The 24306-nt window shown below is 35.4% G+C and overlaps 1 protein-coding gene across 1 annotated transcript in view; it reads left to right on the top strand.

Annotated features, from left to right (window-relative positions):
- The window catches only part of KCNK18 (potassium two pore domain channel subfamily K member 18), a 65171-nt gene that overhangs the window by 13364 nt on the left and 27501 nt on the right, over positions 1-24306 (top strand). The window contains 3 exon segments of the mRNA XM_074236201.1: positions 3926-4037; positions 21710-21798; positions 21801-21858. Coding sequence (XP_074092302.1) covers positions 3926-4037; positions 21710-21798; positions 21801-21858 — 259 coding nt within the window.

Here is a 24306-nt window from a genome sequence, read left to right as displayed (position 1 = left end):
TCTTTTTCAGGATACAGATGATAGCATCTTTCTTCATATGTATTTTGTAGTTAATCTGAATAAAATCATCAAAATTATTTATTTTTTAAATAATACTGTTATCACTGTATACAAGATTCTCTTGGTTCTGCTAATTTTGCTCTTCGTTATTTTATGCAGATTTTTACATGTTTTTCCTAAGATCATCAAACTCATCATTTCTTATAGTATAATATTATTCCACCACAATCATATCAACTTGTTCAGTTGACAGGCATCACTTCAATTTCTAGTTTTTACCACTACAAAGAAAGTTGTGATAAATACTTTAGAATGTATAGGTTCTTTTCTTTTTTCCCCTATTCATCTTTGGAAATAGACATAGTAGAGGTATTGCTGGGTCAAAGGGTATAGGTAGTTTAATAATTCTCAGGGTACTCTCCATATGCAAATTCAGTATAGAGTGTGAACTCTTTGAGTTCCATATACATGCGTATTTTCCTTGAAATAAACTTAGTTTTTATCTAAGATTCATAAAGTTGTGATTATCTGTTGATAATATTCAAAGGGTATAAGGTAAATATTGTTTTCCAAAAGGCTTGGATCAGTTCACCAAAAGTGAATTAGTGTCCAAATTTTTTTATTCCCTCCACTGTGCCACCTAGCTGCCCTTATTTAGAGCATTTTTATATGACTATAAATTATTTTGATTTCTTCATCAGAAAACTGACTCCATATCCTTTGATCATTTATCACTTGGGGAATGACTCATATTCTTATAGATCTGACAAAAGTTCTTTATTTAAGATGAGACCTTTATCTGAGAATCTGTCTATATGATTTTTTTCTCAATTTTCTTCTTTTCTTTTGATCTTAACTATTTATGTTTCATTTGTCTGAAACCTTTTCAATTTAATGTAATAAAAATTATCCTTTTTACTCTCTCTCTCTCTTGCATTTATTCATGAACTATTTGTCTATCCATAAATTTGATAGGTTATATATTCCATGTTCCTCAAATTTTTAGTAACATCTCTTTTTATATATAGGACATGTATTCATTATGATTTTAATCTTAGTAAATGGTGTCATTTTTCCTATAATTTTTACCAAATAATGAATTTTTATTCCCCAAATTTAAATCCTTAGAATTGTCAAATACAAGTTTACTATATTAATTTACTATTGTAAATTCTATGTCTATTCTTTTCTACTAATTTGCTTTTCTATTTTTTAGCCATTACAGATAGTATTCATAATTACAGCCTTATAATATAGTTTAAGATTTGGTATTGCTAAGCTTCATTGCTTAATATTTTTTAAAATTAGTTCCTTTATAATTTTGACTTTTTGTTCTTCCAGATGAATTGTTATTGTTTTATTGTAATTCAGTAAAATATTTTTTCATAATTTAATTCAGATAACACTGAATATTTAAATTTAGGTAAAACTGTTGTCTTTACTATATTGGCCTTGCCTACCCATGAGTATGAAATATCTCTCCAATTATTTAAATCTGATTTTATTTCTATAAAAAGTTTTTGTAATTTTGTTTATATGGTTTCTATGCTTGTTTTGGGAGGTATGCTCTCAAGCAATTTTATGCTGTCAAAAGTTATTTTAAATGAGGTATCTTTTACTATCTTTTCTTGCAGGGTTCTGTTTGTGATATATAGGTATGCTGATGATGTGAATTTATATTCTGCTACCTTGCTAAAATTATTAATAGTTTCTACTAACTTTTTAATAGAATCTTTGGGATTTCATCCATAAAAAGAGATAGTTTTATTGTCTCATTTCCTATTCTGATTTCTCCTTTCTCCTTTTCTTCCTTTATTGCTATTGCTGGGATTTCCAATACAGTATTAAATGATGTCAGTAACAATGGACATCATTGTCTTACACCTCATCTTACTAGGACAGCTTCTAGCTTACTCACATCACATGTTTGCTGATGGTTTTAGGTCTTTTTATTTTTATCAATTTAAGGGAAATACATTAATACTTATGCTTTTAGGTTTATGATAAAAATCAGTGTTGTACTTTATCAAAAACTTTTTTCAGTATCTATTGATATAATCATGTGATTTTTCCCTTTCATTGTTGATATAATAAATTGTTAATAGTTTTTCTTATATTAAACCTTCCCTGCATTCCTGGTTTAAATTCCACTTTGTCATAATATATATAATATTTGTAATAGATTGTTGTAATCTTTTCACTAATGTTTTATTTAGGATTTTTTGTATGATATTCCTTAATATATTTGGTCTATTATTTTTTTCTCTGCTTTAACTCTTTCTAGTTTGCACAAAAATATCATATTTATTTTATAAGAGAAATTTGGTGGAGTCCTTCTTTGTTTATTATTCCATATCATTTATTTACTATTGGAATTAGTTGATCTTTAAATGTTTGATAAAATTCACTTGTAAATCCATCTGATTTTGGTGCTTTTTTGTTAGGAAGCTCATATATAGCTTGTTCAACTTTTTTCTAAAATAGATCTCTTTAAATCTTCAATTTCTTCTTCTGCTAATTTAGATAATTTATATTTTTGTAAATATTCTTCCATTTTACTTAAATTGTTAAGTTTATTGGTATATAATTTGATGAAACAATTCTTTATAATTGCTTTAATTTCATCTTCATTAGTATTATAGTCACTTTTCATTTTTAATCCTAGTGATTTGGTTTTCTTCTTAATGATTTAAAATGTTCCATTGGTTTTATTATAAAAGAAAGATGATTTTGTATTTAATTTTTCTAGTTTTTTAAATTGCATAGACGATTCATTGGCCTGCTTATTTAATTGATGTAAAGCATTTAGAGATATAAATTTATCTCTTATTATTGCTTCTGCTCTATTACATAGGTTTGATATGTTGTCTCATTTTCAATTCTCTTTAATGAACTATTGATTGTTCCTTTAATTTATTCTTTAACCCATTCATTCTTTTTTTAATTTTTTGTAAGATAATAGGGTCAAGTGACTTGCCCAAGGTCATACAGCCAAGCAAGGATTAAGTGTCTGAGCTCAGATTTGAACTCAGGTCCTCCTGACTCCAGGGCTGGTGCTTTATTCACTGTGCTATCTAGCATCTCCCCATTCATTTTTTAAGCTTAGGTTGTTTAATCTTCAGTTCTTCCTTTCATGTCCCATTTTATGAAATATCATTCACAACTCAACCACAAACTTTTTCAAATTACCCTTCTAATGATATTCTAAGGAATAATACTAGCATTTTCATATATATATATATATAAATATGTATTATATAATACACACATACACATATGGAGAGAGGCAGAGATACACACACACACACACACACACACACACACACACACAAACACAAGAAATAATCAGTTTGACCTTAATGAGTTCTTTATAATTAGTCGTTAATGTTTTCCTATATTTCTTCTGGATTATTATTGTTAGGATAATTTATAGACTAGTCCTTCACACATAGAACAGAACATCAATGGGGGAAAACCACTTCAGAATAAAAGACCACTTGTAAACTGCTTTTCTGCCAACAGACAGATGTCAACTGACTCTACTTCTCCTTCCAAAGAAATCAGAGATAGCAATGGAAGACACCCCCCCCACACACAAAAAAAACTCAAAACAAAAAAAACTCCAGTTCCTAAGTTTTTGTTTTTATCTGCAGTCTACTGGTTTCTCCTGAGGGAGAGATAGGTTTGCACATTTCAGTATTATCAATAGCTTCTGCTTTACTGATTCCTTTTCCTCCTCTCCAGATCAGTTGTCCTGGCTTTTTTGCTATGATAGTCTTCTAAGATCTTGTTTTCTCTTTCTCCTCCTCTTTGGGGGTTAGGAGTGAGAGGGAATCTGCTTAAAGCCTCAGGAGCACCAATTTCTTTCTGCTGTCTCTTAGAGGGTTTTATGATTGACAGTGTTCCTTGAATTCTCACCTTGAAGCATTGGTTCCTACTAGCTAAAATGGGCTATGATTCTTCAGCTACCTTTCCTGATGATGTGCTTGCATGGTTACCAGGGAAACCCAGTGGCGCTGGGGAGGAGAAGAAATCAGGTGAAACTGATTGGTAAATAATTGTACCACAATTTCCAATGTATAGAAAGGTTTTAGTTAGAAGAAATGAGGGAAATTATTGTCCATATTCTAGTGAGAAGAAGATAAAGAAGATGTTCTGAGTACAGGCAGAATGACTTAGAAATGATGGGGAAGTGACAAGGAAGTCTGATTCTGAGCAATATCAAGCAAAAGCTTGTCAGAGCCCAGAGTGCCAGGAACTAAGATGAAGTGAAAATAAGGAGGTAATCTGTAGACATTTCCATTGATATATATATATATATATATATATATATATATATATATATATGTATGCACATATATATATATATATATGTATATACACATATATATATAGTATTTTGTAAATCAAAAAGCAATATAAAAATGTCTATTTAAAAAATAAGACTTTAAAAATGCTTTATATGTATTTGTATTATCTCAATTGTTCCTCACAAGATCACTTGGAGGTAGATATTATTATCACTATTTATCTGGACAGATAGGGGGGACACAAGCTTGAAGCCAGGAAGACTCTTCACCCTGAGTTCAAATCTGGCTTCAGACACTTACTAGTTGTGTGACCCTGGGCAAGTCATTTAACCTGTTTGCCACTGTTTCCTCATTTGTAAAATGATCTGGAGAAGGAAAAGGTCAAGAAAATCCCATATGGAATTCCAGAAGAGTCAGGAATGACTGAAAAACAACTGAACTGAAATTTACCTGATGAGGAAACTGAGGCTGAACAAAGTTGCCCATAGTCTCAAAACTACAATTATCTGAAGCTGGATTTAAACTGAGGCTTTCTTGACTCCACATTACCTGTGTTTCCTCAGTTATGAGTTAGTTAACAGATGTAGACTACTAGAAGTTAAAGGGAGAAGGAAACATAAAGGCCAATGAGGTAGCTGGTTTTTGTCAGTCGCACCCCTTCTGTCCTCTCCTTTTTTTGTTGTAGCCTGATGTCCTGATGAAGGAATATCCTCAAATTCCCAGTTAGAAGTCATCATTTCTTCCAATGATTCACCTCTTCTAGGAACCCATCTGGATCTTTCTCATATAAGCTATTTTGCCTCAGTTTGTAGTTCAAATATCTGAGTTTGAGGCTGGTCTGTATCCCTCCATCCAGGTCAGTGCATATCCTCAGAAATTTAGTCTTGATTACCTTGAGAGATGAAGTGATCTGGTTCTGTGTTTAAAGCTCTATGGAAATACTAGCTAAAATTATGTTTCTCCTGTTAAGTTCAGTGATGTAAACTATAAATAGCAATTGTTTACACTTTTGTGCTATCTGGGTATTAAAGTCTAAACCTTTCTTATCTCCCTGAGTCAGAGTTTGGTGATTTTGTCACCCCAAATGAACCACAGAGATTTCCCCCACTCAGGTTCTCTGACAACAATTCTTTCCTTCATTTTTTCCTTACCTAGCCTTATTCTTTTTTTTAGATTTTTGCAAGGCAAATGGGGTTAAGTGTCTTGCCCAAGGCCACACAGCTAGGTATTTATTAAGTATCTGAGACCGGATTTGAACCCAGGTACTCCTGACTCCAAGGCCAGTGCTTTATCCACTATGTCACCTAGCTGCCCCTACCTAGCCTTATTCTATGTAATACCATAGTCAAGCTGAGGCACAGAAAAGACCTTAGCTCAAAACAACTAAGGCCCTTCACTGAATTCAAGGTCATTTTCATTTGTGCTGAGTTATATCTGGTCATTGGATCCAGCTGGTTCTGGAGAAGAAAGTAAAGTTGGTGACTCTACACAGCCCTCCCTCACTTAAATCCAATTTACTTGCATGTCAAGGCATCACATCCAAAGTCATATTTTTCTTCCAGAATGAAGAACAAATATCAACAACTTCAGTGAAGTTGCAAGTGTTGTTGGTCATCTTGAGACTGAAGATGGGGAGAGTGAGCATCCAAATACCTTTTTTAATCAAAGAACTTGGGGTAGAGAATTGATCTTTTGTTTGCAGCTTGGAAATTTTGGCAACAAGGCTGAGTGCTTGAATGTTAAGCGTTCTGGGGACAGGGAATGAGGACACCTGGATTCAAGTTACAACTCTGCCATAAATTCATGATATGGTCTTCTGGAAATCACATTCTTCAACTGTAGAAAACATGTAAGCTTGTCACACTCTGAAAATTAATGAACAGAGAGACACAGAGATTAAGACACCAATTGTACATGATCAAAGAACCATAATGGTTAGGCAACCACCATTGTTATGTGGTATCATAACAAAGAGATCCTACAGGTGATCACAACTGTTAACTCTGTAAAATAAAACCAAAATAAAACCAGAACTAACAGTGGTTCTAAGAAAAAAATCTTTATGCTATTGGAGAAGAGAAACTAGACAGGTTAGCTCAGGGCTTCTCTAGAACCAAAGAGACTCAAAACAGCTAGGCTGAGCCTTGATACATAGAGTAGTGGTTGGACAAAGAAACAAAGAACTGAAGCCATGGCAATAAGAGGTATCAGCAACAATGAGACAAGTTTGATTCATAGCAGAATTTTGTAACTGGAACATGGTTTCTTCAGGTTCTTGTCTGAGGCTCAGGGACTACTTAGGGCTGGTGTGAAACAATTCTGTAATGTTGCTGCCATAGAATTCACCATAGAATGAATGCAAATGATTTTCATGCCAATCTCAGGACACAGCTTTCTTACTGGATTTTAGCTCTGGAAAACAAGATATCTCCTAATAGTAAAAGAGAAGGATGATCTTGGCAAAGGGATTCTCATAAGCTCATCCAGAAGGCAAGGACTGTTAAATTTTGTCTTTGTAGCTTAGAAGACAAAGATTGTTAAAGTTTTTCTTGTAACCTAGAGCCTAGTATTAAACATAGTAGTTACTAGATACATGTTTAATTAAGGTAAATTCAGTTGAAATGGTTGGATTGTGCATAATATTATAGTAAAAATTAGGAAGGAAAATAGATAATTGGGAAAAGTCTTTACAGTAAGTTTCTTTGCTGAAGGTCTTTAATATCCAAGACATATATGAATTCAAGACATATATATATATATATATATATATATATATATATATATATCAATATATCAATGAAATTTATAAGATTAGGAGCCATTCCCTAATAAACAGATGGGATATGAACTAGCAATTTTCAAGGGAAGAAATCTAGCTTATCAAGTGCCCTAAGTTATTAGTATAAGAGAAATGCAGATTAGAGCAACCTTGTGAGTCTTATACCTGTTGACTTAGAAGGATGACAAAAATAGGAAAAATGACAATTGATATGGGAAAATGAGTGCATTGGTGTACTATTTTTGGACCTGTGAAATGGTTTGCCCTTCTGGAAAACAATTGGAATCATGTACCCAAAGTTATTAATATGTACATACTTCTTTGATCCAACCACTAGGCAAGCCCTTCAAAGAAACCAAAAGAACCAGAGTAAAGACCAGTTATCTGCAAAACAGATTTTTAATAGCTCTTTTTGTAGGAACCAAAAAATAGAAGTTGAAGGAGTATCCTCTTATTAAGGAATTAATGAATGGCTTTTGGCATATCAAGAATGTGATGGATAGTATAAACTTACTATATTGTATTATAAAAATTATAAAATGGACAATTTCAGAAGAAACTGGGAAGATCCTTAGGAACTGATGCAAAGAGAGCAGAAATAGAACAATTTATATAATGATAACGTAATAGAGAAAAGAAATTTTGAAAAATGTAGAACATTGAACCATAAAATAATAAATTGTGAATCCAAAACAATGAAGAGGAAAATAATTCATTTTCTACCAAAGAGGCGATGGACTGAAAATGCAGAAAGAGGCATTCTTTTTCAGACATGACCAATATGGAAGCTATGTATTATATTTTTCTTTTAGTTTAGGTTAGTTTAGTTTATTTTTTTCTCAATGGTAAGAGGACTGGGTGGGGAGAGGTGAGCTTTAAAATGTTTGTTAAGTGAAAAATAAAAATAAACATTAAAAACTAATGAACAAATGCTTATTTATCAAAATTTTTGAATCTTAAAATGGGAATCACATTCAATTCCAACAAGAAGTAGATAATATCCTTTTGATAGCATGAATACCTCCTAATAAAGAAATATTCAATGAAATCATTGGTGAAAAATAATACTTCCCAATATCATCAAATTTGTTTCTCTAGATACAAATATTTGAAAGATTGATGTTTACTTTTAATTACTCTGAAAGAGCAACAATTATTTTTCCAAATGTGTTTTTGCTTACCACAGATAATTTAAAAATAATATCCAGATGTATTAATTACCAAAGAAATCAAGAGATCGAAGAAGAATTACAATCAGTGGCTAACACAATTTGTTTAATCTTATAGAATCTTAGTATTATTCTTCAAATTGAAAAAAAATGATTTAAGTAGGATCAGTAACACCTTTTGACCTGCATCACAGAGTAATTGTGCTTTATGAATGGGAAAGAATGCTTTATGAATGGGAGGAAACTTTCAAATTCATGTCATTTGGTTCAAAGGAGCTGGCTCTGCCCAGTCACTCTACTCAAATTCTGTGTCTGAGTCCAGAATCTATGACATTTCCAGTGACTTCCTTTTGAACCTATGGGTCTCAAGGATAGTCCTAAGAGAGTAGCAGGAAGCCTTAGTCCTGCACCCATCAAGTCAAACTGGAGCTGAGTCCTTGCCAAGGCTGGAAGAGCAGGATGAATTGGAAGCTCAGTGTCAAAAAGAGTTTTTTAACCTTTCCTAATAAATCCAGAGGGAACCTGGTAGGATAATTCACAGCCAGAGAGACCTGAAAAAGAAAATGGATTTGATCAGTTGATGTGATTCCAGAACCTATTTGCTGTTTTTCATTTCCAGGTTTTCTTATTTTTTTTAAAAAAAAAACAACATCCCCAGTACCCTGGACAAGCTGCTGGTGAAACCTATGAGAAGGGTGAGACCCCTTCTCAGAATAATTCCTAATCTTTGTTTTTTTGTTTTGTTTCTTTGATGAGGTTTGCCATTGCAGATTCAAGTTTTTCTTTTCTTTTCATTATCTGCTCTTAGAATGTTTCTAAATTCATAAGGTTATAAAGGAAGACAATTATATTGAAATAAAGTTTTTTCCCCTTATCCAAGTTCATAGATCTAAAATCTATCCAGAGACCCCTAGCCTAAGTTCAGAACTCCTAATTTATAAAGATATTAAACATTAATCAGGTATTTTTTTCTGCAGGAGTCACCAACCAACCAACAAATATTAAGCATTTGCTATGAATCAGAACTATGTTAAGTGCTGGACATATGAAAAAGGCAAAATCTCAGTTTAAGACTAATTTTTGCCATAGAAGACTAAAGATTTTGGACCATTTTCTTTATTGATATTTAGTTTTTCATGTGTGCCTTGTCCAGTTTTCCCTACTAAATAATACTTTGAGGATAGAAACACTATTTTAAACTTACCTGTATTTTCTACAGAGTGTGGAACAATTTTAACTTAATTCAATATTTGAGGAATGAAAATAAACACTTTTCTAGAGACACTCCAGAAGCTATGTATACTAACAGATGACCCATTGGGTGTCACTTTTCCTCTCATTTCTGTGTTTCTATTTCCATTAACACAATAATGAAGCAACTCCAGGCCTTAATATTTTCTAAAGTTCTTAATTCTATTTAGCTGGACACTAGGGTTGCTTGTATTTTGCCAGGGATGATTTTTTCATAAGATTTTTTCCACAGATCCTTGGATGGAGAGTCTATGAACCTGATCTCACTTCATTTTTATCTCTCCTGGCCTCTATATCCCTACCTGCACAATGAGAATAACTAAATCATTTCCTAACATGGGGACCATAAACTTGTTTTTTTTTAATTTTTTATAATGTTATAGCAATATAATTAGTTTCCTTAGGAAGCAGAGGGAATATTAAGAGAAATGTGCTGATTTCCATCCCATTGCTATCTAGCACCTCAACCCATTCTGAGTTATAAAGTGTCAGCTTCTTTCCCAAACTCAAGGTAAATGTTTTAGCTTCTTTCCCAGACTCAACCCAGGACTAATCCCATGATAAAGGAGGTACTGAGATGGTAGGAATCACTTCACCCTGCTTCTAAGATGTAAATCCTCAGAGATAATAGGAATAGCCTCAACCCCTTCTCCTAACTCTTTCAATACCATTCTAAGCACAATACAACATGGGCTGCTCCCCTATATAAACCCAGACTTTAACCCTGATGGAGAATGCTGTTACCGACCCTATTGCAAGCATTTTCCACCTGTTCCTAATTTCTTCTCTTCAAACTGCTCTCCCTCTTTATGCTACTTAAGATGACTGCTGTTTGTGTTCCTGCTGTCTTTACATTCTTTCTTGCTCATTCCCTGAGCCATCTCTCTGCCTTTATCTCTCTTAGTTTCTGCTATACACAATACTTTAAACTATTTTAACCCTAAATATTTTCATGAATTAGCCGCACATTCAAACGTGAAACTAGACCACACCCCATTTTACACTTCAACAATTCCATGAATTTTATTTTATTTGTTGAAAAACATTCTTCCAAGAATGAATCCTCAGGCTTCACCAGATCACCAAAAGGGTCTGTAACATACACAAAAGGTTAAAAATACTTAGACTGGATCATTTCTAAAGAATTTCAACACTGGCAGGAAAAAAACCTAGGGCAGGAACATTTGTTGGAACTATTGTGCTACACTAACTGGGAACATGAACTTTAAAAAAAAAAGATCTAAAATGATTAAAGCGTATAACTATTTTAATTATGTCAACAAAACCAAAAATTGATTTTCCAATTTTGCTCAGTATCAGTCTTGTACCTTCCTTTATACTGTTATTAATACTTTGGAATGCAACAGCAAATATAAAGCTAGACTAGGCTGTGTTGTGTGATATAATGCAGAGAGAGAGAGACAGAGAGAGAGAGAGAGAGAGAGAGAGAGAGAGAGAGAGAGAGAGAGAGAGAGAGAGAGAGAATAGAAATCACAAAGACCTTGATTCAAGCTTAAACTGACATCTATAGATTTTGTGATGCTAGGCAAGATACTTAAAGTTCTCGAGGATTTGGATAACTCCATAGGTTGCAGAGAAGATGCCACCTTCATTGATAGAGGAAATTTCTTCATTTAGGATTGCCCTCTATCAATGAAATCCCAACTTTAGTCTCTATTCTTGGTTCTTAGAAGACTAAAATCAAACAAAGGAAAGAAATTGGCTTTCCTGTCTATGGCAAGGTTAGAATCATTCCAATCACCAAAGATCTACCTTTCTTTGAAAATTCCTCTCCTTTTCATGCATGTAGAACTAATACACTTTCAATAAAACAGACTTTGGTTCAAATTTCATCTCTGATACTTATTAGCAGTGTGATCGTAAGGATATTATTTCCCATCTTTGGGAATAGTCTTCTCATCTGCAAGATGGGAATAATAAGAGCTACTATAAACAGAAGGGCTCTAAGAATCAAATGAAATGGGTCATATAAGCCCTTTGGAAAGGATTAAAGTACTATTTAAGCACAAGCTCTTATCTTCATTCATTTTTTGTTTTAGATTTTTCAAGGCAATGGGGTTAAGTGTCTTGTCCAAGGCCACATGGCTAAGTAATTAGCACCTGACTCCAGGGCCAGTGCTCTATCCACTGTGCCACCTAGCCACCCCCTTATCTTCATTCAAATGGATGAGTGAAGTCTAAGAGAAAATATTTTATGGGCCTGGAGACTGACAGTTTTGAATAGCTCACAAAATATTCCCCCCCTTTGTAAGTTACACACCTTTTTCATCATTATCATGATTGTGGTCATTATTCCTGCCTTTATCATTAACATTTATATTGCATCTAATATATATAAGGCAAGGTGCTGAATTTGCTACAATTATTACCCCACATGATCCTCATGATAACCTGGGGAGATTAGTGTTATTATTATTATTCCCATTTTATAGATGAGAAAACTGAGGCAAACAGAGGTGAAGTGACTTTCCTAGGGTGACAAGACCAGTAAATATCTGAAACAGGATTTGAATTCAGGTCTTTCTGAATACAATAGGACCTAGCTTACTCCTACAATTTAAGACAATTTTTTTCTGTATTTGTTACAACTGCGGCACCTGAAAATATCTCATACTTGAGTGCTTAAGGATTGGCTCCAGTTTTAAGGCATTCTGTGTGCCAATATTCACCTTCTTCTGACCCTTTTGACATGCTCATATTTTTCTGTTGATGAAATTTTTTAAAATTTTTAATTTTTTACAATTTTTCCCCCTAATCTTGCTTCCTTCTCCACACCTCCCACAGAAGGCAGTCTGTTAATCTTTACATTATTTCCATGGCATACATTGATTTAAGTTGAATGTGATGAGAGAGAAATCATATCCTTATGGAAGAAAAATAAAGTATTGTGCCTGATTGTTGCACTAATGGAACGAACAATTCAATCAAGGTTGGTCATCACCCCATGTAGCTGCTAGGGTGCACAATGTTCCTCTGATTCTACTCATCTCACTCAGCATCAGTCCATGCAAATATTTCCAGGCTTCCCTGAATTCCCATCCCTCCTGGCTTATAATAGAACAGTAGTGTTCTATCACATACATACACCACATTTTGTTAAGCCATTCCCCAATCGAAGGACATTTACTTAATTTCTGATTCCTTGCCACCACAAACAGAGCTATTATGAAAATATTTGTACAAATGATGATTTTTTATACATTACTAAAATATTCTTGTTTAGGAGTATACATAATACCCCCTCTCCCAAAAAATATAGACTCTCATGAGAAATAAAGTAAAGGAAAGAGAAAAAAATGTGCTTCAGTCTGTGTTCTTATACCATCAGCTCTTTCATGGGTGAATCACATTCTTTATGATAAGTCCATCATAAAAATTACTTCCATATTTTTCCACTGTTGCTGATTATAATTCCCTCCATCCTTTTCTCCCCACTACAATATATTATATTTTTTCTCTCCTTTCACTCTGTCCCTTTTCTAAAATGTGCTGTAGGGTAGCTGAGTGGAGCAGTGGACTATCACTGGCCCTGGGGCCAAGAGGCCCCAAGCCCACATACCACCCCTGAGACCCAGCAACCACCTGGCCCTGTGGTCCCAGACAGGCCACCCAATCCCAGCCCCTTGCAAGATGTAAAAAAGAAAATGTGTTATATCCAACTATTCTCTCCTATGGTCTACCCTTTCGTCTATTACCCACATCCCCCCCTTCCCCCTTTTTCACTTCTCTTCTTTTTTACTTTAGATGTCCATACCCTATCGAGTATGTATGCTCTTTCTTCTCTGAGCCATTTATGATGAGAATGAAGGATCCCTCATTGCCCCCTTGCCTTCCCCCATTCCATATCATTGCAAAAACTCATTATAAAAAAGAATTAAATCTCTCATACAAACTATCTTAGCTTATTCCACCTCTCCTTTCTCTTACTCCCTTTTAGCCTTTGACTACATTTTTACAATATATTATATCTTCAAATTCAGTTCTCTCCTGTGCTTCATCTACCTGCTCTATTAAATGAGAAGTTCCATATGAGTATTATCAGTATCATTTTTCTATGCAGGAATACACATAGTTCATCATCATTAAGTCCCTCATATTTTACCCTTCTCCTCCACTCTCTATGCTTCACCTGAGGCCTGTATTTAAAGGTCATACTTTCTGTTCAGCTCTGATCTTTTCAACAAGAACATTTGAAATTCCCCCGATTCATTGAAAATACATCTTTTCCCCTGGAAGAGGATGTTCAGTTTTGTTGGGTAGTTGATTCTTAGTTGCATTCCAAGCTCTTTTGCCTTCTTGAATATTATATTCCAAGCCTGACAAGTCCTTAATGTAATTGGTGCTAAGTCCTGTGTGATCCTGACTGCAGCTCCATGATATTTGAATTGTGTCCTTCTGGCTGCTCTTTGATTTGGGAGTTCTGGAACTTGGCTTTAATATTCCTGGGGGTTATTTTTTGGATCTCTTTCTGGGGGAGATTGGTGGATTCTCTCAATTTCTATTTTGCCCTCTGCTTCTAGGATATCAGGGCAATTTTCCTGTAGCATTTCTTTAAAAATGAGGTCAAGGCTCTTTTCCTGATCATGACTTTCAGGTGTACCAATAATTTTTAAATTATCTTTCCTGAATCTATTTTTTACAGATCATTTTTTCCAATGAGATATTTCACTTTTTCTTCTAATTTTTCATTCTTTTGGTGTTCAAGTATTGTTTCTTGACTTCTCATAAAGTCATAAGCTTCCTTTAGCTCCATTATACATCTGAAGCATTTGTTATCCTCAGAGAGCTTTCTTATCTCCTTTTCTATCTGGCCAATTCTTATTTTCAAAGCATTCTTCTCCTCAATAACTTTTTGAACTGTTTTATCCATTTGACCTATGCTGGTTTTTAACATGTTATTTTCTTCAGCATTTTTTTTGAATCTCCTTGACAAAGCTTCTGACTTATTTTCATGTTTTTCCTGCATCTCTCTCATTTCTTTTCCCAATTTTTCTTCTATACCCCTTACTTGATTTTCAAAATCCTTTTTGAGCTATATCATAGTCTGAACCCAACTTCTATATTTCTTGGAGTCTTTAGATGCAGGAGTTTGTACTTCCTTATCTTCAGATTGAGTGTTTTGATCCTTCTTGGAATCATAGACAAAGAATTTCTCAATGGTGTTCCTCTTTGTTCTCTGTTTACTCATTTCTCCAGCCTGTGCCTGGTTTAGGGGTTCTTCCTGAGCTTTTGAGTATTATTGGGACACTCACTTTGCGGGGGTGGGGGACACCCCATTGAAACCTTTATTCACTCCAAGGTCTTATGTTCTCTTGCTTGTGCTTTGATATGTAGATGATTACAGGCACTCCCCTCTGCCCTGGAGTTGTGAGGAGGATCCTTGCTATCTTAGTATGGAAGGACATACTGCAACCTGAATCTGAGTGTGGACAAACAGCAGAGTCATGCCCCAGGGAGAGCAGAGAGATTTCTGCAGTCTCCCCTGACCCCCTTACCATCTGTGAGCTGTATGTGTGTGTGTGAAGGCTTCTATGATTCATTCTCTTAGGTTACTATCTATTTTTGATATTTCCAGGAAATTGCTTTGTTTTGTTTTTGTTTTTCTACCTCTTATTTCAATGCTGTTGCTATGATCTTTGGAGCCCTAGAATGTCTTAACAGTCTTCTTAATCTGGTTTCCCCTTTTCTTGCTCCTTGAGGGAAAATAAACTCTTATTTCCTTGATTTTCATTTCTTCACAATTTAGAGGTGTTTGATGACCCTTTCCCTATAGGGATCCAGTCTTAGCTTCCTGTCAACAGGCAGAATTGGTCCAGTTCAACTTTCAGGTTTCCATATAAGATGAAAAGTTTGGACTAGATGATCTCTGAAGTTCCTTCCAGCCCTAAAGCTAGGATTCTAGCATTTTAAAGAACAGGGACTGCGCTTCTGTGTCTGGTATCTTCAGTCTTCCCAACAACACTCCCCTCCCTAGTACTTTTCAGCTGCCTTTTGTGTACTATCTTCTCCTAGTAGACTAGGAATTGTTTTTGTTTTACTCATAGTATAGTACAAGCAGCTTTTAGTACAAAGTTAAGTTTGTTTGTTTTGTTCCATCATGTCCAACTCTTCGTGATCCTGAAGACCTTAGCATACCAGACCCTTCTATCCTCCACTGTATCCTGAAGTTTGCACAAGCTCATGTTCATTGATTCCATGACACTTTGATCCATCTCATCCTCTATCATTTCCTTCTCTTTTGCGTTCAATCTTTCCCAACATAAGAGTCTTTCCCAATGAATCCTGTGTTCTCATTGTGGCCAAAGTGTTTAAAGTTTCAACTTTAGTGTTTGTTTTTCCAATGAATAATTTAAATTCATTTCTTTAAGTATTAACCAATTTGATCTTCTTGCTTTCCAAGAGTCTCCCCAAAGTATTCTTTAGCACCATAATTCAAAGCAACAATTCTGCAGAGCTCAGTTTTCGTTATATTCCAACTCCTACAGTCATACATTACATCTGGAACAACCATAGCTTTTGACTTTTTGTACCTTTGTCAACAAGGATGATAGCTTTGTTTTTTAGTATGTTGTCCAGATTTGCCATAACTTTCTATCCAAAGTAGATATATCTCTTAATTTCATGGCTACAGTTGCTTTGTATATAAAATCTCACACTACTTCAATTTCTTCTTTCTCTATTTGCCAGGATGTGATGGAACCAATTGTTAGAATCTTAGGTTTTTTTATTAGTTTCAAGCCAGCTCTACACTCTTCTCTTTCACCATCATCAAGAGGGTTTCTTAATTCTTCTCAACTTTCTGCCATTAGAATGGTATCCTCTGCTGATCCAAAATGGTTGATATGCCTCCTGAGCAACCTTAATTCTGACTTTTGATTTATCCAGCATGATGTACTCTTTATATAAATTAAATAAGGTGACAATGCACAGCCTTATCATACTCCTTTCCTAAACTTTAAACCAATCAGTTGTTCTGTGTTTCTTTCTAACTTTTGCTTCTTAGTCCATATATAGGTGCCTCAAAAGACAAGTAAGATGACCTTTTACTCTCATCTTTGAAAACTTGCCACATTTTATTGTGTTCCATAAAGTCAAAGGATTGAGTATAGTCAATGAATCAGAAGTGGAGAGACTTCTGCAGTCTCCCCTGATCCCTGTACTGTCTGTGGACTGAGTGCTCTAGAAGCAGCTGCTGGTTGGCTCTGCAAGTTCCCAGAGTGGGGCTGCACTGAGGCCTGTGTTGGCCTGGGCTCCATGCTCACTTTGGTGCAGCAGAGTTGTCTTTAGTGATCCCTGGGCTGAGAGGTCTGGAAGCCACCTCTGCTGCCACAGACCCAAGAGCCCCAAAGACTCAAGCACCCATTGGACTGTTCCTGGAAGACTGGAGCTAGTTCACTCTGGCACAGTGTGGTCTGGGCTGTGCTGTGCTGTGACCCTTTCCAACTTTTATGGAACAGACCCTTCCTGCAGATCTTCAAAATTGTCTTGGGCAGGAAAATTGTTTCCTTCAGTCTTTCTGGGGATTCCACCACTCCAGAATTTAGTTAGTCATAATTTTAAGGCATTTGGCTCTGCTCCCCCCCCCCCCAGTTTGTTTTGAAGAGCTGGTGGTTGATTCTTTGGGCCATCATCATTATTGAGTTTTAAATTGTAGTTCTCTGATAGTCCAACTAGTCCATATTTAGAGAGGGCCCCTTGTGAAGTGAAGGCTGGCAAAGAATGTAAATAATAATAAATCAATAAAAATTCATTAAGCTTTTAATATATTCCAAGACTTTACAAACATCTCATTTCTTCTTTACAACATCCCTGGAAGTTATATAATAGGATAATAATATTACTATTATCCCCATTTTATAGGTGAGACTGAGGTTTAATGACTAAGTTCATACTTAGTCTAAGTTCACACAGCTAAGTAAGTATCTGCGGCTATATTTGAACCCACTTCTTCCTAACCAGAACCCAAGCACTATATCCATTGCCCTACTTAGCTGCTCATATGGTTACCAACAGAGAGAGGTATACAAATGCCATCCTCGACAAACACTGTCTACACTGTGCCTCAACTTAATACCAGAGGCCTACTGGAAGACAACATCCTAACCATAGATAATTTGAAAATAATAAATAATTCCATTGAACATTTTAAGAGTTGAACTGCAAGCTAAAGCTGAGGGGAAAAAAGCCAAAGCACCAGACTAAGCCCATTTTTCTCAAGTCATTGGTTGTTAGTTACAAGTGGGTCTCTGTCAGCATTGCAGTTGTGAGACTATGGTGATGAAGGACTGGGTTATTATCTGACCAATTTTTTTGATCTATTTAGTTACCAGCAGCTTCTTGATTCCTCTGGAATATTCTCAACTAATGTACTGAAAGTAGAAAACTACCCCATCTTCTCCATCATTACAGGATGATTTCAAAAGAGGAAGAGTCTACTTCCAGACAGTTTAATTGCTATTCAAGCTCTGATGGGAGGATATTCTACATCCCAAATGAAAAAGACACTGCCCAAGACCAAACTTCATCCCACATTCTCAACCTTCCAGTACTGGAAACTGAACAAAAAGGAAATTCTGCTACAATCTCCTAGGGAACGTCTTTCCATACATCTTTTTTGTCTCTCTTTTGATCATCTATACCCTTCTAGGAGCAGCTCTCTTTTATATTATTGAGGGCAGACATGATGACAAAGATATTCAACTTGATGCACTCTTGAACCAACTCTGGATTTACTCTAAAAAAATAAAACAGGTAAGTGAAATTCTACTCTGAAAAAATGATTCTTACAAGGATGAACTGGAGGGAACACTTGACTTTTAAAAAAAAAATATTCATGGCAATGGGATTAAGTGACTTGCCCAAGGTCACACAGCTAGGCAATTATTAAGTGTATGAGGTCAGATTTGAACTCAGGTCCTCCCAATTCCAAGGCTAGTGTTCTATCCACTGTACCATCTAGCTGCCCCTGGAACACTTGACTTTTTAAAAGGTATCCAAAGGCATGATGGTGTTTAGAAGAATTTTGGTTTATTTTTAAGGGAATTTTTGTTCTTTTTTTGAAGAGTTTTGTTTTCTGAGATTAATTTCCCATTGTCTTTAAATTAAGTGATTGTGATGACATTCAACTGGTAGAATCACTAAGGGCTCCAATTTGGGAATGACCTGAAGTTACTTAGTACTATTAGAGAAAAGGTGATAAACAAATCCCATGGAAAAAGTATTACTGAAATACTATTCTAAAGAATGTTTTGGGTAGTAAAACTGATAAGATTGAACTTCTGTAGAGCATTTAGGTACTTTTTAACTCTGCCAAGGACTTTCACATGCATTATAGACTCATTGAAAAGAAAGAGTCCTAAGAAACTCTCCAAATCAAATTCTTCATTTGACAGATGAGGCTACCAGAGATTGGAGGGGTTTTGATCTTGTATGTGATCTTGAGGTTCACCACTCAGCCCCCTTTATACTTAGCAAAATCATTCCCCAGTTTAGCCCCAGCCAAGGATAAAGTTGAAAAGGATCTGATTTTTCCCCACTGTTATGATTTCTTGATTGCTACCTCTTTCTCCCTCAACCCCTACTTTTTCTCATCTCAAGTGTGGGGCAGGCAAGGATTACTGAACAGAGTAAGATTTTCTGTAGGGCCAGAAGTTTTTTCCCATAGTAAGCCTATGATCTAGCAGGCAAGAATATCTCTTTAAGTACCCCCGGGTGAATTGTTCTTGGGCACCAGAACTGCTGACTATAATTACCTCTCAGGATCTAAACACTCATATTTCAAGATGTAACCTTCATCATGCTCTCTTCAGGGAGATGGCAACATCCATTTTTCTGGGACTCATTTCAATTCTCCTCAGGGATAGTCTAATAATCAATAAATTTTCATTCTGGAAAGCTAAGCAAAAAGTAGTTAGGGAACAACAAACCTGTCCATCTAAAGCAGTAGTCCCACTTTTCTCCAGTCCTGTCTAACAGATAAGGCTGACCCAAGTTGTGATATTCCCCTTTCATATGGGGATTGAAAAAAGTGATTTGTAAGAGAGCTGGGGAGTAAATAAGCACTGTCTCTGGAATTGGATGACCTGGGTTGAAATACACCTGGTTTGCTTGGTAAAGTCCCTGGATCTCAATTTTCATATCTGTTCAATGGAAGGCAGTTGCACTAAAGAATGGACCCTTACAAGTTTATATGGGTCCTTACATCTATAACAATGGTTTCTCGAGGTGAGGTATAAGAATTGCTCTAAACATAGTGATGGCTCTTAGGGGGACTCCAGCTTTGTCTTTAAACTACACTAACTGAATGTCCACAGAACATTTTGCCTGGTCCACAAGGGTTCAGAAGGGTAAAAGTAGGACCATAGGTATGAGGTCAAGTAGATAACATCTAGAATTCTTCCAAACCACTCAGACAAGGCTAGAATAACAGGCCAGATGGACTGGCTGAAAAACTAGTAAGTAAGTTGTCTTTCATAAGTTCAAACTTGGTTAGTATCTAGCTGTACTTGTCAGTTGAATTCTGAAAAGGAAAACAAAAAGTCTCGGTTGCTCAAATTCTGACTTTGGGACCCCCCCCCCCAAAGAAGCAGATACTGACACGTCGAACAAGATTATTGAATTCAATCAGTCCGACTATTTTTTCCAACCTTTATTGTCAAAGAATTTTGGAAACCCTGATTAAACTCCCTTTTCCTAATGAAGATTCCAATTCTTCAGCAATTTGGAGTCTAAAAAGTGCCTGGAGGTACTGTGAATTTACTTAAGATCACAGCCAATGTGTGTCTAAGCTAGGACTCAAACTCAGGACATCCTGACTTAAAGTCCCTCTTTTTTGGGTCAGCATTCCATATTACCTGCTTCGATTAATTAAATTCACTCCTTATAAATGATCCATTTTTGCATCTCAATTCTAGGGATGGCCTCTACTTTTTTTTTTTTTTTAGATTTTTCAAGGCAATGAATGGGGTTAAGTGGCTTGCCCAAGGCCACAAGGCTAGGTAATTATTAAGTGTCTGAGGTCGGATTTGAACCCAGGTACTCCTGACTCCAAGGCTGGTACTCTATTAACTGCACCACCTAGCTGCCCCTGGCCTCTACTTTCAACCCTATTCTAGCTGCTTTAATGAGATGGGAGTCACCAACTCTTTTTTCAGATGAAATGCTGAGCCATTAGATGCTGCCATCTGTCCCATCACTACTATCTGAAGGTCTTGCCATCTGATCTGACTCTCTACCCTCCAAATCCCAGGCACAATCATTTGACTGACTGTCCCTGGACCTTTCCACCATCCTTGCAATTGGACTTTCATGTATTGTCTTCCTCATTTAGAGAGTAAGCTTGAGAGCAGACACTGTCTTCATTTTTTGTTTGTTTTCTATAGGTTTTGTTTCTAATAGGCACTTGATAAATGTTTTTTTCCTAAATCATTTATTCATTACTTCCTTAATTCATAGAGACAGGTAAGTAAAGCAAGGTATAGAGGACTCATGAAGACCCAAGTTCAAATACAGATTCAGACACTTAATAGCTTTATGGCCCTTACCTTAATGGGAATAATAATAGAATCTGTGAAATTGTGGCATTTGTAGAAATCACACACACACACACACACACACAGACACATATGTATATATATAATATATATGTGTGCAGATACATGTGGATGAGCTTCCTTCCCTCTTTGTAGAAATGCAAAGGAATTGTATTTCACTTTTCACAGATTTTTTTAATCTGAACAACTCTATTGAGGCATGGAGAAACTAGTTCAGATAAATTGGTTTTCTGAAGGTCACACAGCAATAATCAAGGCAGGGCAGACATTAGAATTTGGTCTCCTGATTCTAGTCAGGGCTCTTAATACTAATCCCTAGGGTAATCCAAGAGGCAGGAACAATATATAACTATTTTTCCATTTTCCCAGGGTCTTGGGGAACTTCAGTTTTTAGTAATTGTGTGGGCAATAAGATTTGAGTCTCAGTCAAGTAAACATACTTCCTCAAAATAGAAGCAGTAGGCTTCTGTTCTGTAAATAGCTATTAACATTTATCAGTCCATTATCTAGGAAACAGGAATTTAACTGTCCTAGGGAAGAGGAAAAAGTCTCTTCGAAAATAATTCTGCCTCTTTGACTAGTATAGGTCTTGAGTTGACTATTCCATCTCACTTGTTTCCTTTATAGGAACAGAGAATGATAGAGAGATATATTTCATCATGATGAGCAAAAAGCTAATGAAGACAGAATTGTGGTGTGATTGGCTTCAGAGTACCAAAAAAATGGACATTTGTGGGATCCTTATTTTTTTTGCTGTACTGTATTAACCACAGTGGGTAAGACTAAAGGGTCCTGGCTTATATTCCAGGTTCAGTTCTCACCTTTGAGAAGGAAAATGGAGAAAACAGAAAACTAGGATCTTTCCTTAGGAGAGACATTGATGGATAGACAGCATTTGTTCAGTCCCTATTATATTCTAGGCATGGAAATGCTGGTTGGTTGGTTTTTTAGTCTTCCATTTATCTAAAATGACCAAAATGACATCATTAAGTAAGTTACAATATGGCCAATTGTGATTGATCAGACCAATATGAACTTGGAATACTCTACCACAGGATGGGCACTAATAGCCCATGTGAACACCTGAGATGGGTATTCTAAACTTATGCATCTCATGTTTCATTCTGCCTTGCTCATAGAGCACAACACACTCTCTGATGAGAGTACCTCATGCTGGGTGGTCCTGTACCAATGTCTCTCATACTATGCAATCAATTCTAATTTTCTTAAGAGACATCTTCAGAGGAACTTTGTATAATTTCTTCTGACCCCTCTGTGAGTATTTGTCCTGTGTGAGTTCTCCATAAAATAGTCTTTTTTTGGCAAGCATGCAATTGGCATTCGAATAATGTGGCTAGCCCATTATAGTTATGTTCTTGTAGTAACATTTGGATGTTTGGCAGTTTAGTTCAAGAAAGGACCTCAGTGTCTGGTAGGTATCTTGTCCTGCCAAGTGAATTTTCAGAATCTTCCTAAGATAATTTAAATGAAAGAGATTCAGTCTCCTTATATGGTGCTGGTAGACTGTTCAGGTTTCACAGGCATATAGAAATGAGGTCAGCACAACTGCAAAGAATGAATGGAAACTGAGTTTGCCTTCCAAAAGCTTCTTTTTTTAAATGGTTTTTTATTTTTTCCAATTACATTTAATGATTATTTTCAGCATTCATTTTTGTAAGGTTTTGAGTTCCAAATTTTTCTTCCTCTCTACCTTCTGTACCCTCAACAAGACAGCAAGCAATCTGATAAAGGTTATACATGCACAATCATCTTACACATTTCCACATTAGTCATGTTATAAAAGACATATTGTAACAAAAGGGGGAAAATTCCAAGAAGGAAAAAAAAACAAAAAAAGTGAAAACAATATTCTTATATTTGGATTCAATCTCCATAGATCTTTCTTTGTATGTGGATAACATTTTGCAACACAAGTCTTTTAGAATTGTCTTGAATCATTGTACTGCTGAGAAGAGCTAAGTCTATCATAATTTATCATGTTACTATTATTGTGTACAATGTTCTTTTGTTTCTTTTCACTCAGCAGCAGTTCATGTTAAGTATTCCCAGGTTTTTCTGACATCCCTCTGCTCATCACTACTGTACTTATGGTACAGTAGTATTCTATCACATTCATATATCACAACTTGTTGAACCATTCTCCAATTGATGGGCATCTCCTCAATTTCCAATTCTTTACCACTATGAAAAGAGCTGTCATATTTTTATACATAATGAATTTTTTACCTTTTTATGATCTCTTTGGGATTCAGATGGAGAAGTGGTATTGCTGGATAAAAGGACATACTCAGTTTTGTTTCCCCTATGAGCATATATATTAACTAATCTTACAGGTGTGAAGTGATAGCTCATAGTTGTTTTAATTTGCATTTCTCTAATCAAGAGCTATTTAGAACATTCTTTCATAGGACTATAGATACATTTAACTTCATCTGAAAACTATTTGTTCATATCCTTTGACCATTTATCAAATGGGGAATGACTTGTATTCTTATAAATTTGACTCAGTTTCATACATATTCTAGAAATGGGGCCTTTATCAGAAACAATACCTATAAAAATTGCTTCCAAGCTCTCTGCTTTCCTGCTAATCTTGGTTGTATCGGTCTTGGTCTGTGCAAAAACCTTTTAATTTAAGTAAAATTATCCATTTTGTATTTCATAATATTATCTATCTCTTGTTTCATCATAAGTTCTCCCCTTCTCCATAGATCTGACAGGTAAATTATTCCTTGATTTCTTTAATTGACATGATTATCATCCTTTATATCTAAATCATGTACCTATTTGATCCTGTAATTCACTTAAGTTCTTCTCTAAGAATTTGGATACTATATCACTTGGTACATATATGTTTAGTATCGATCTTATTTCATTGTCTATGGTACCTTTTAGCACGATGTAGTTTCCTTCCTTATTTCTTTTAATTAGAGCTATTTTTTTTGCTTTTGTTACAAAACAACTGAGATCAGGATTGCTACTCCAGTTTTTTTTTAATTCAGCAGAAGCATAATATATTCTACTCCAGCCTTTTACTCTGTGTGTATCTCTCTGCTTCAAATGTGTTTCTTGTAAACCACATATTGTAGATTCTAGTTTTTAATTCACTCTGCTATCAGCTCACCTGCTGTGTCACTAGACTGATGAGCCAAGATTGAGGGGCTTCAATTGCTGATCTTTACTATGTCTAAGAGTCTCCAGCT

This window comes from Macrotis lagotis, chromosome 4 (genome assembly GCF_037893015.1).
Source record: "Macrotis lagotis isolate mMagLag1 chromosome 4, bilby.v1.9.chrom.fasta, whole genome shotgun sequence".
Taxonomy (NCBI): Eukaryota; Metazoa; Chordata; class Mammalia; order Peramelemorphia; family Peramelidae; genus Macrotis; species Macrotis lagotis.
The sequence above is the reverse complement of the archived record's forward strand: the minus strand, read 5'-3'. Positions and strand labels throughout refer to the sequence as shown.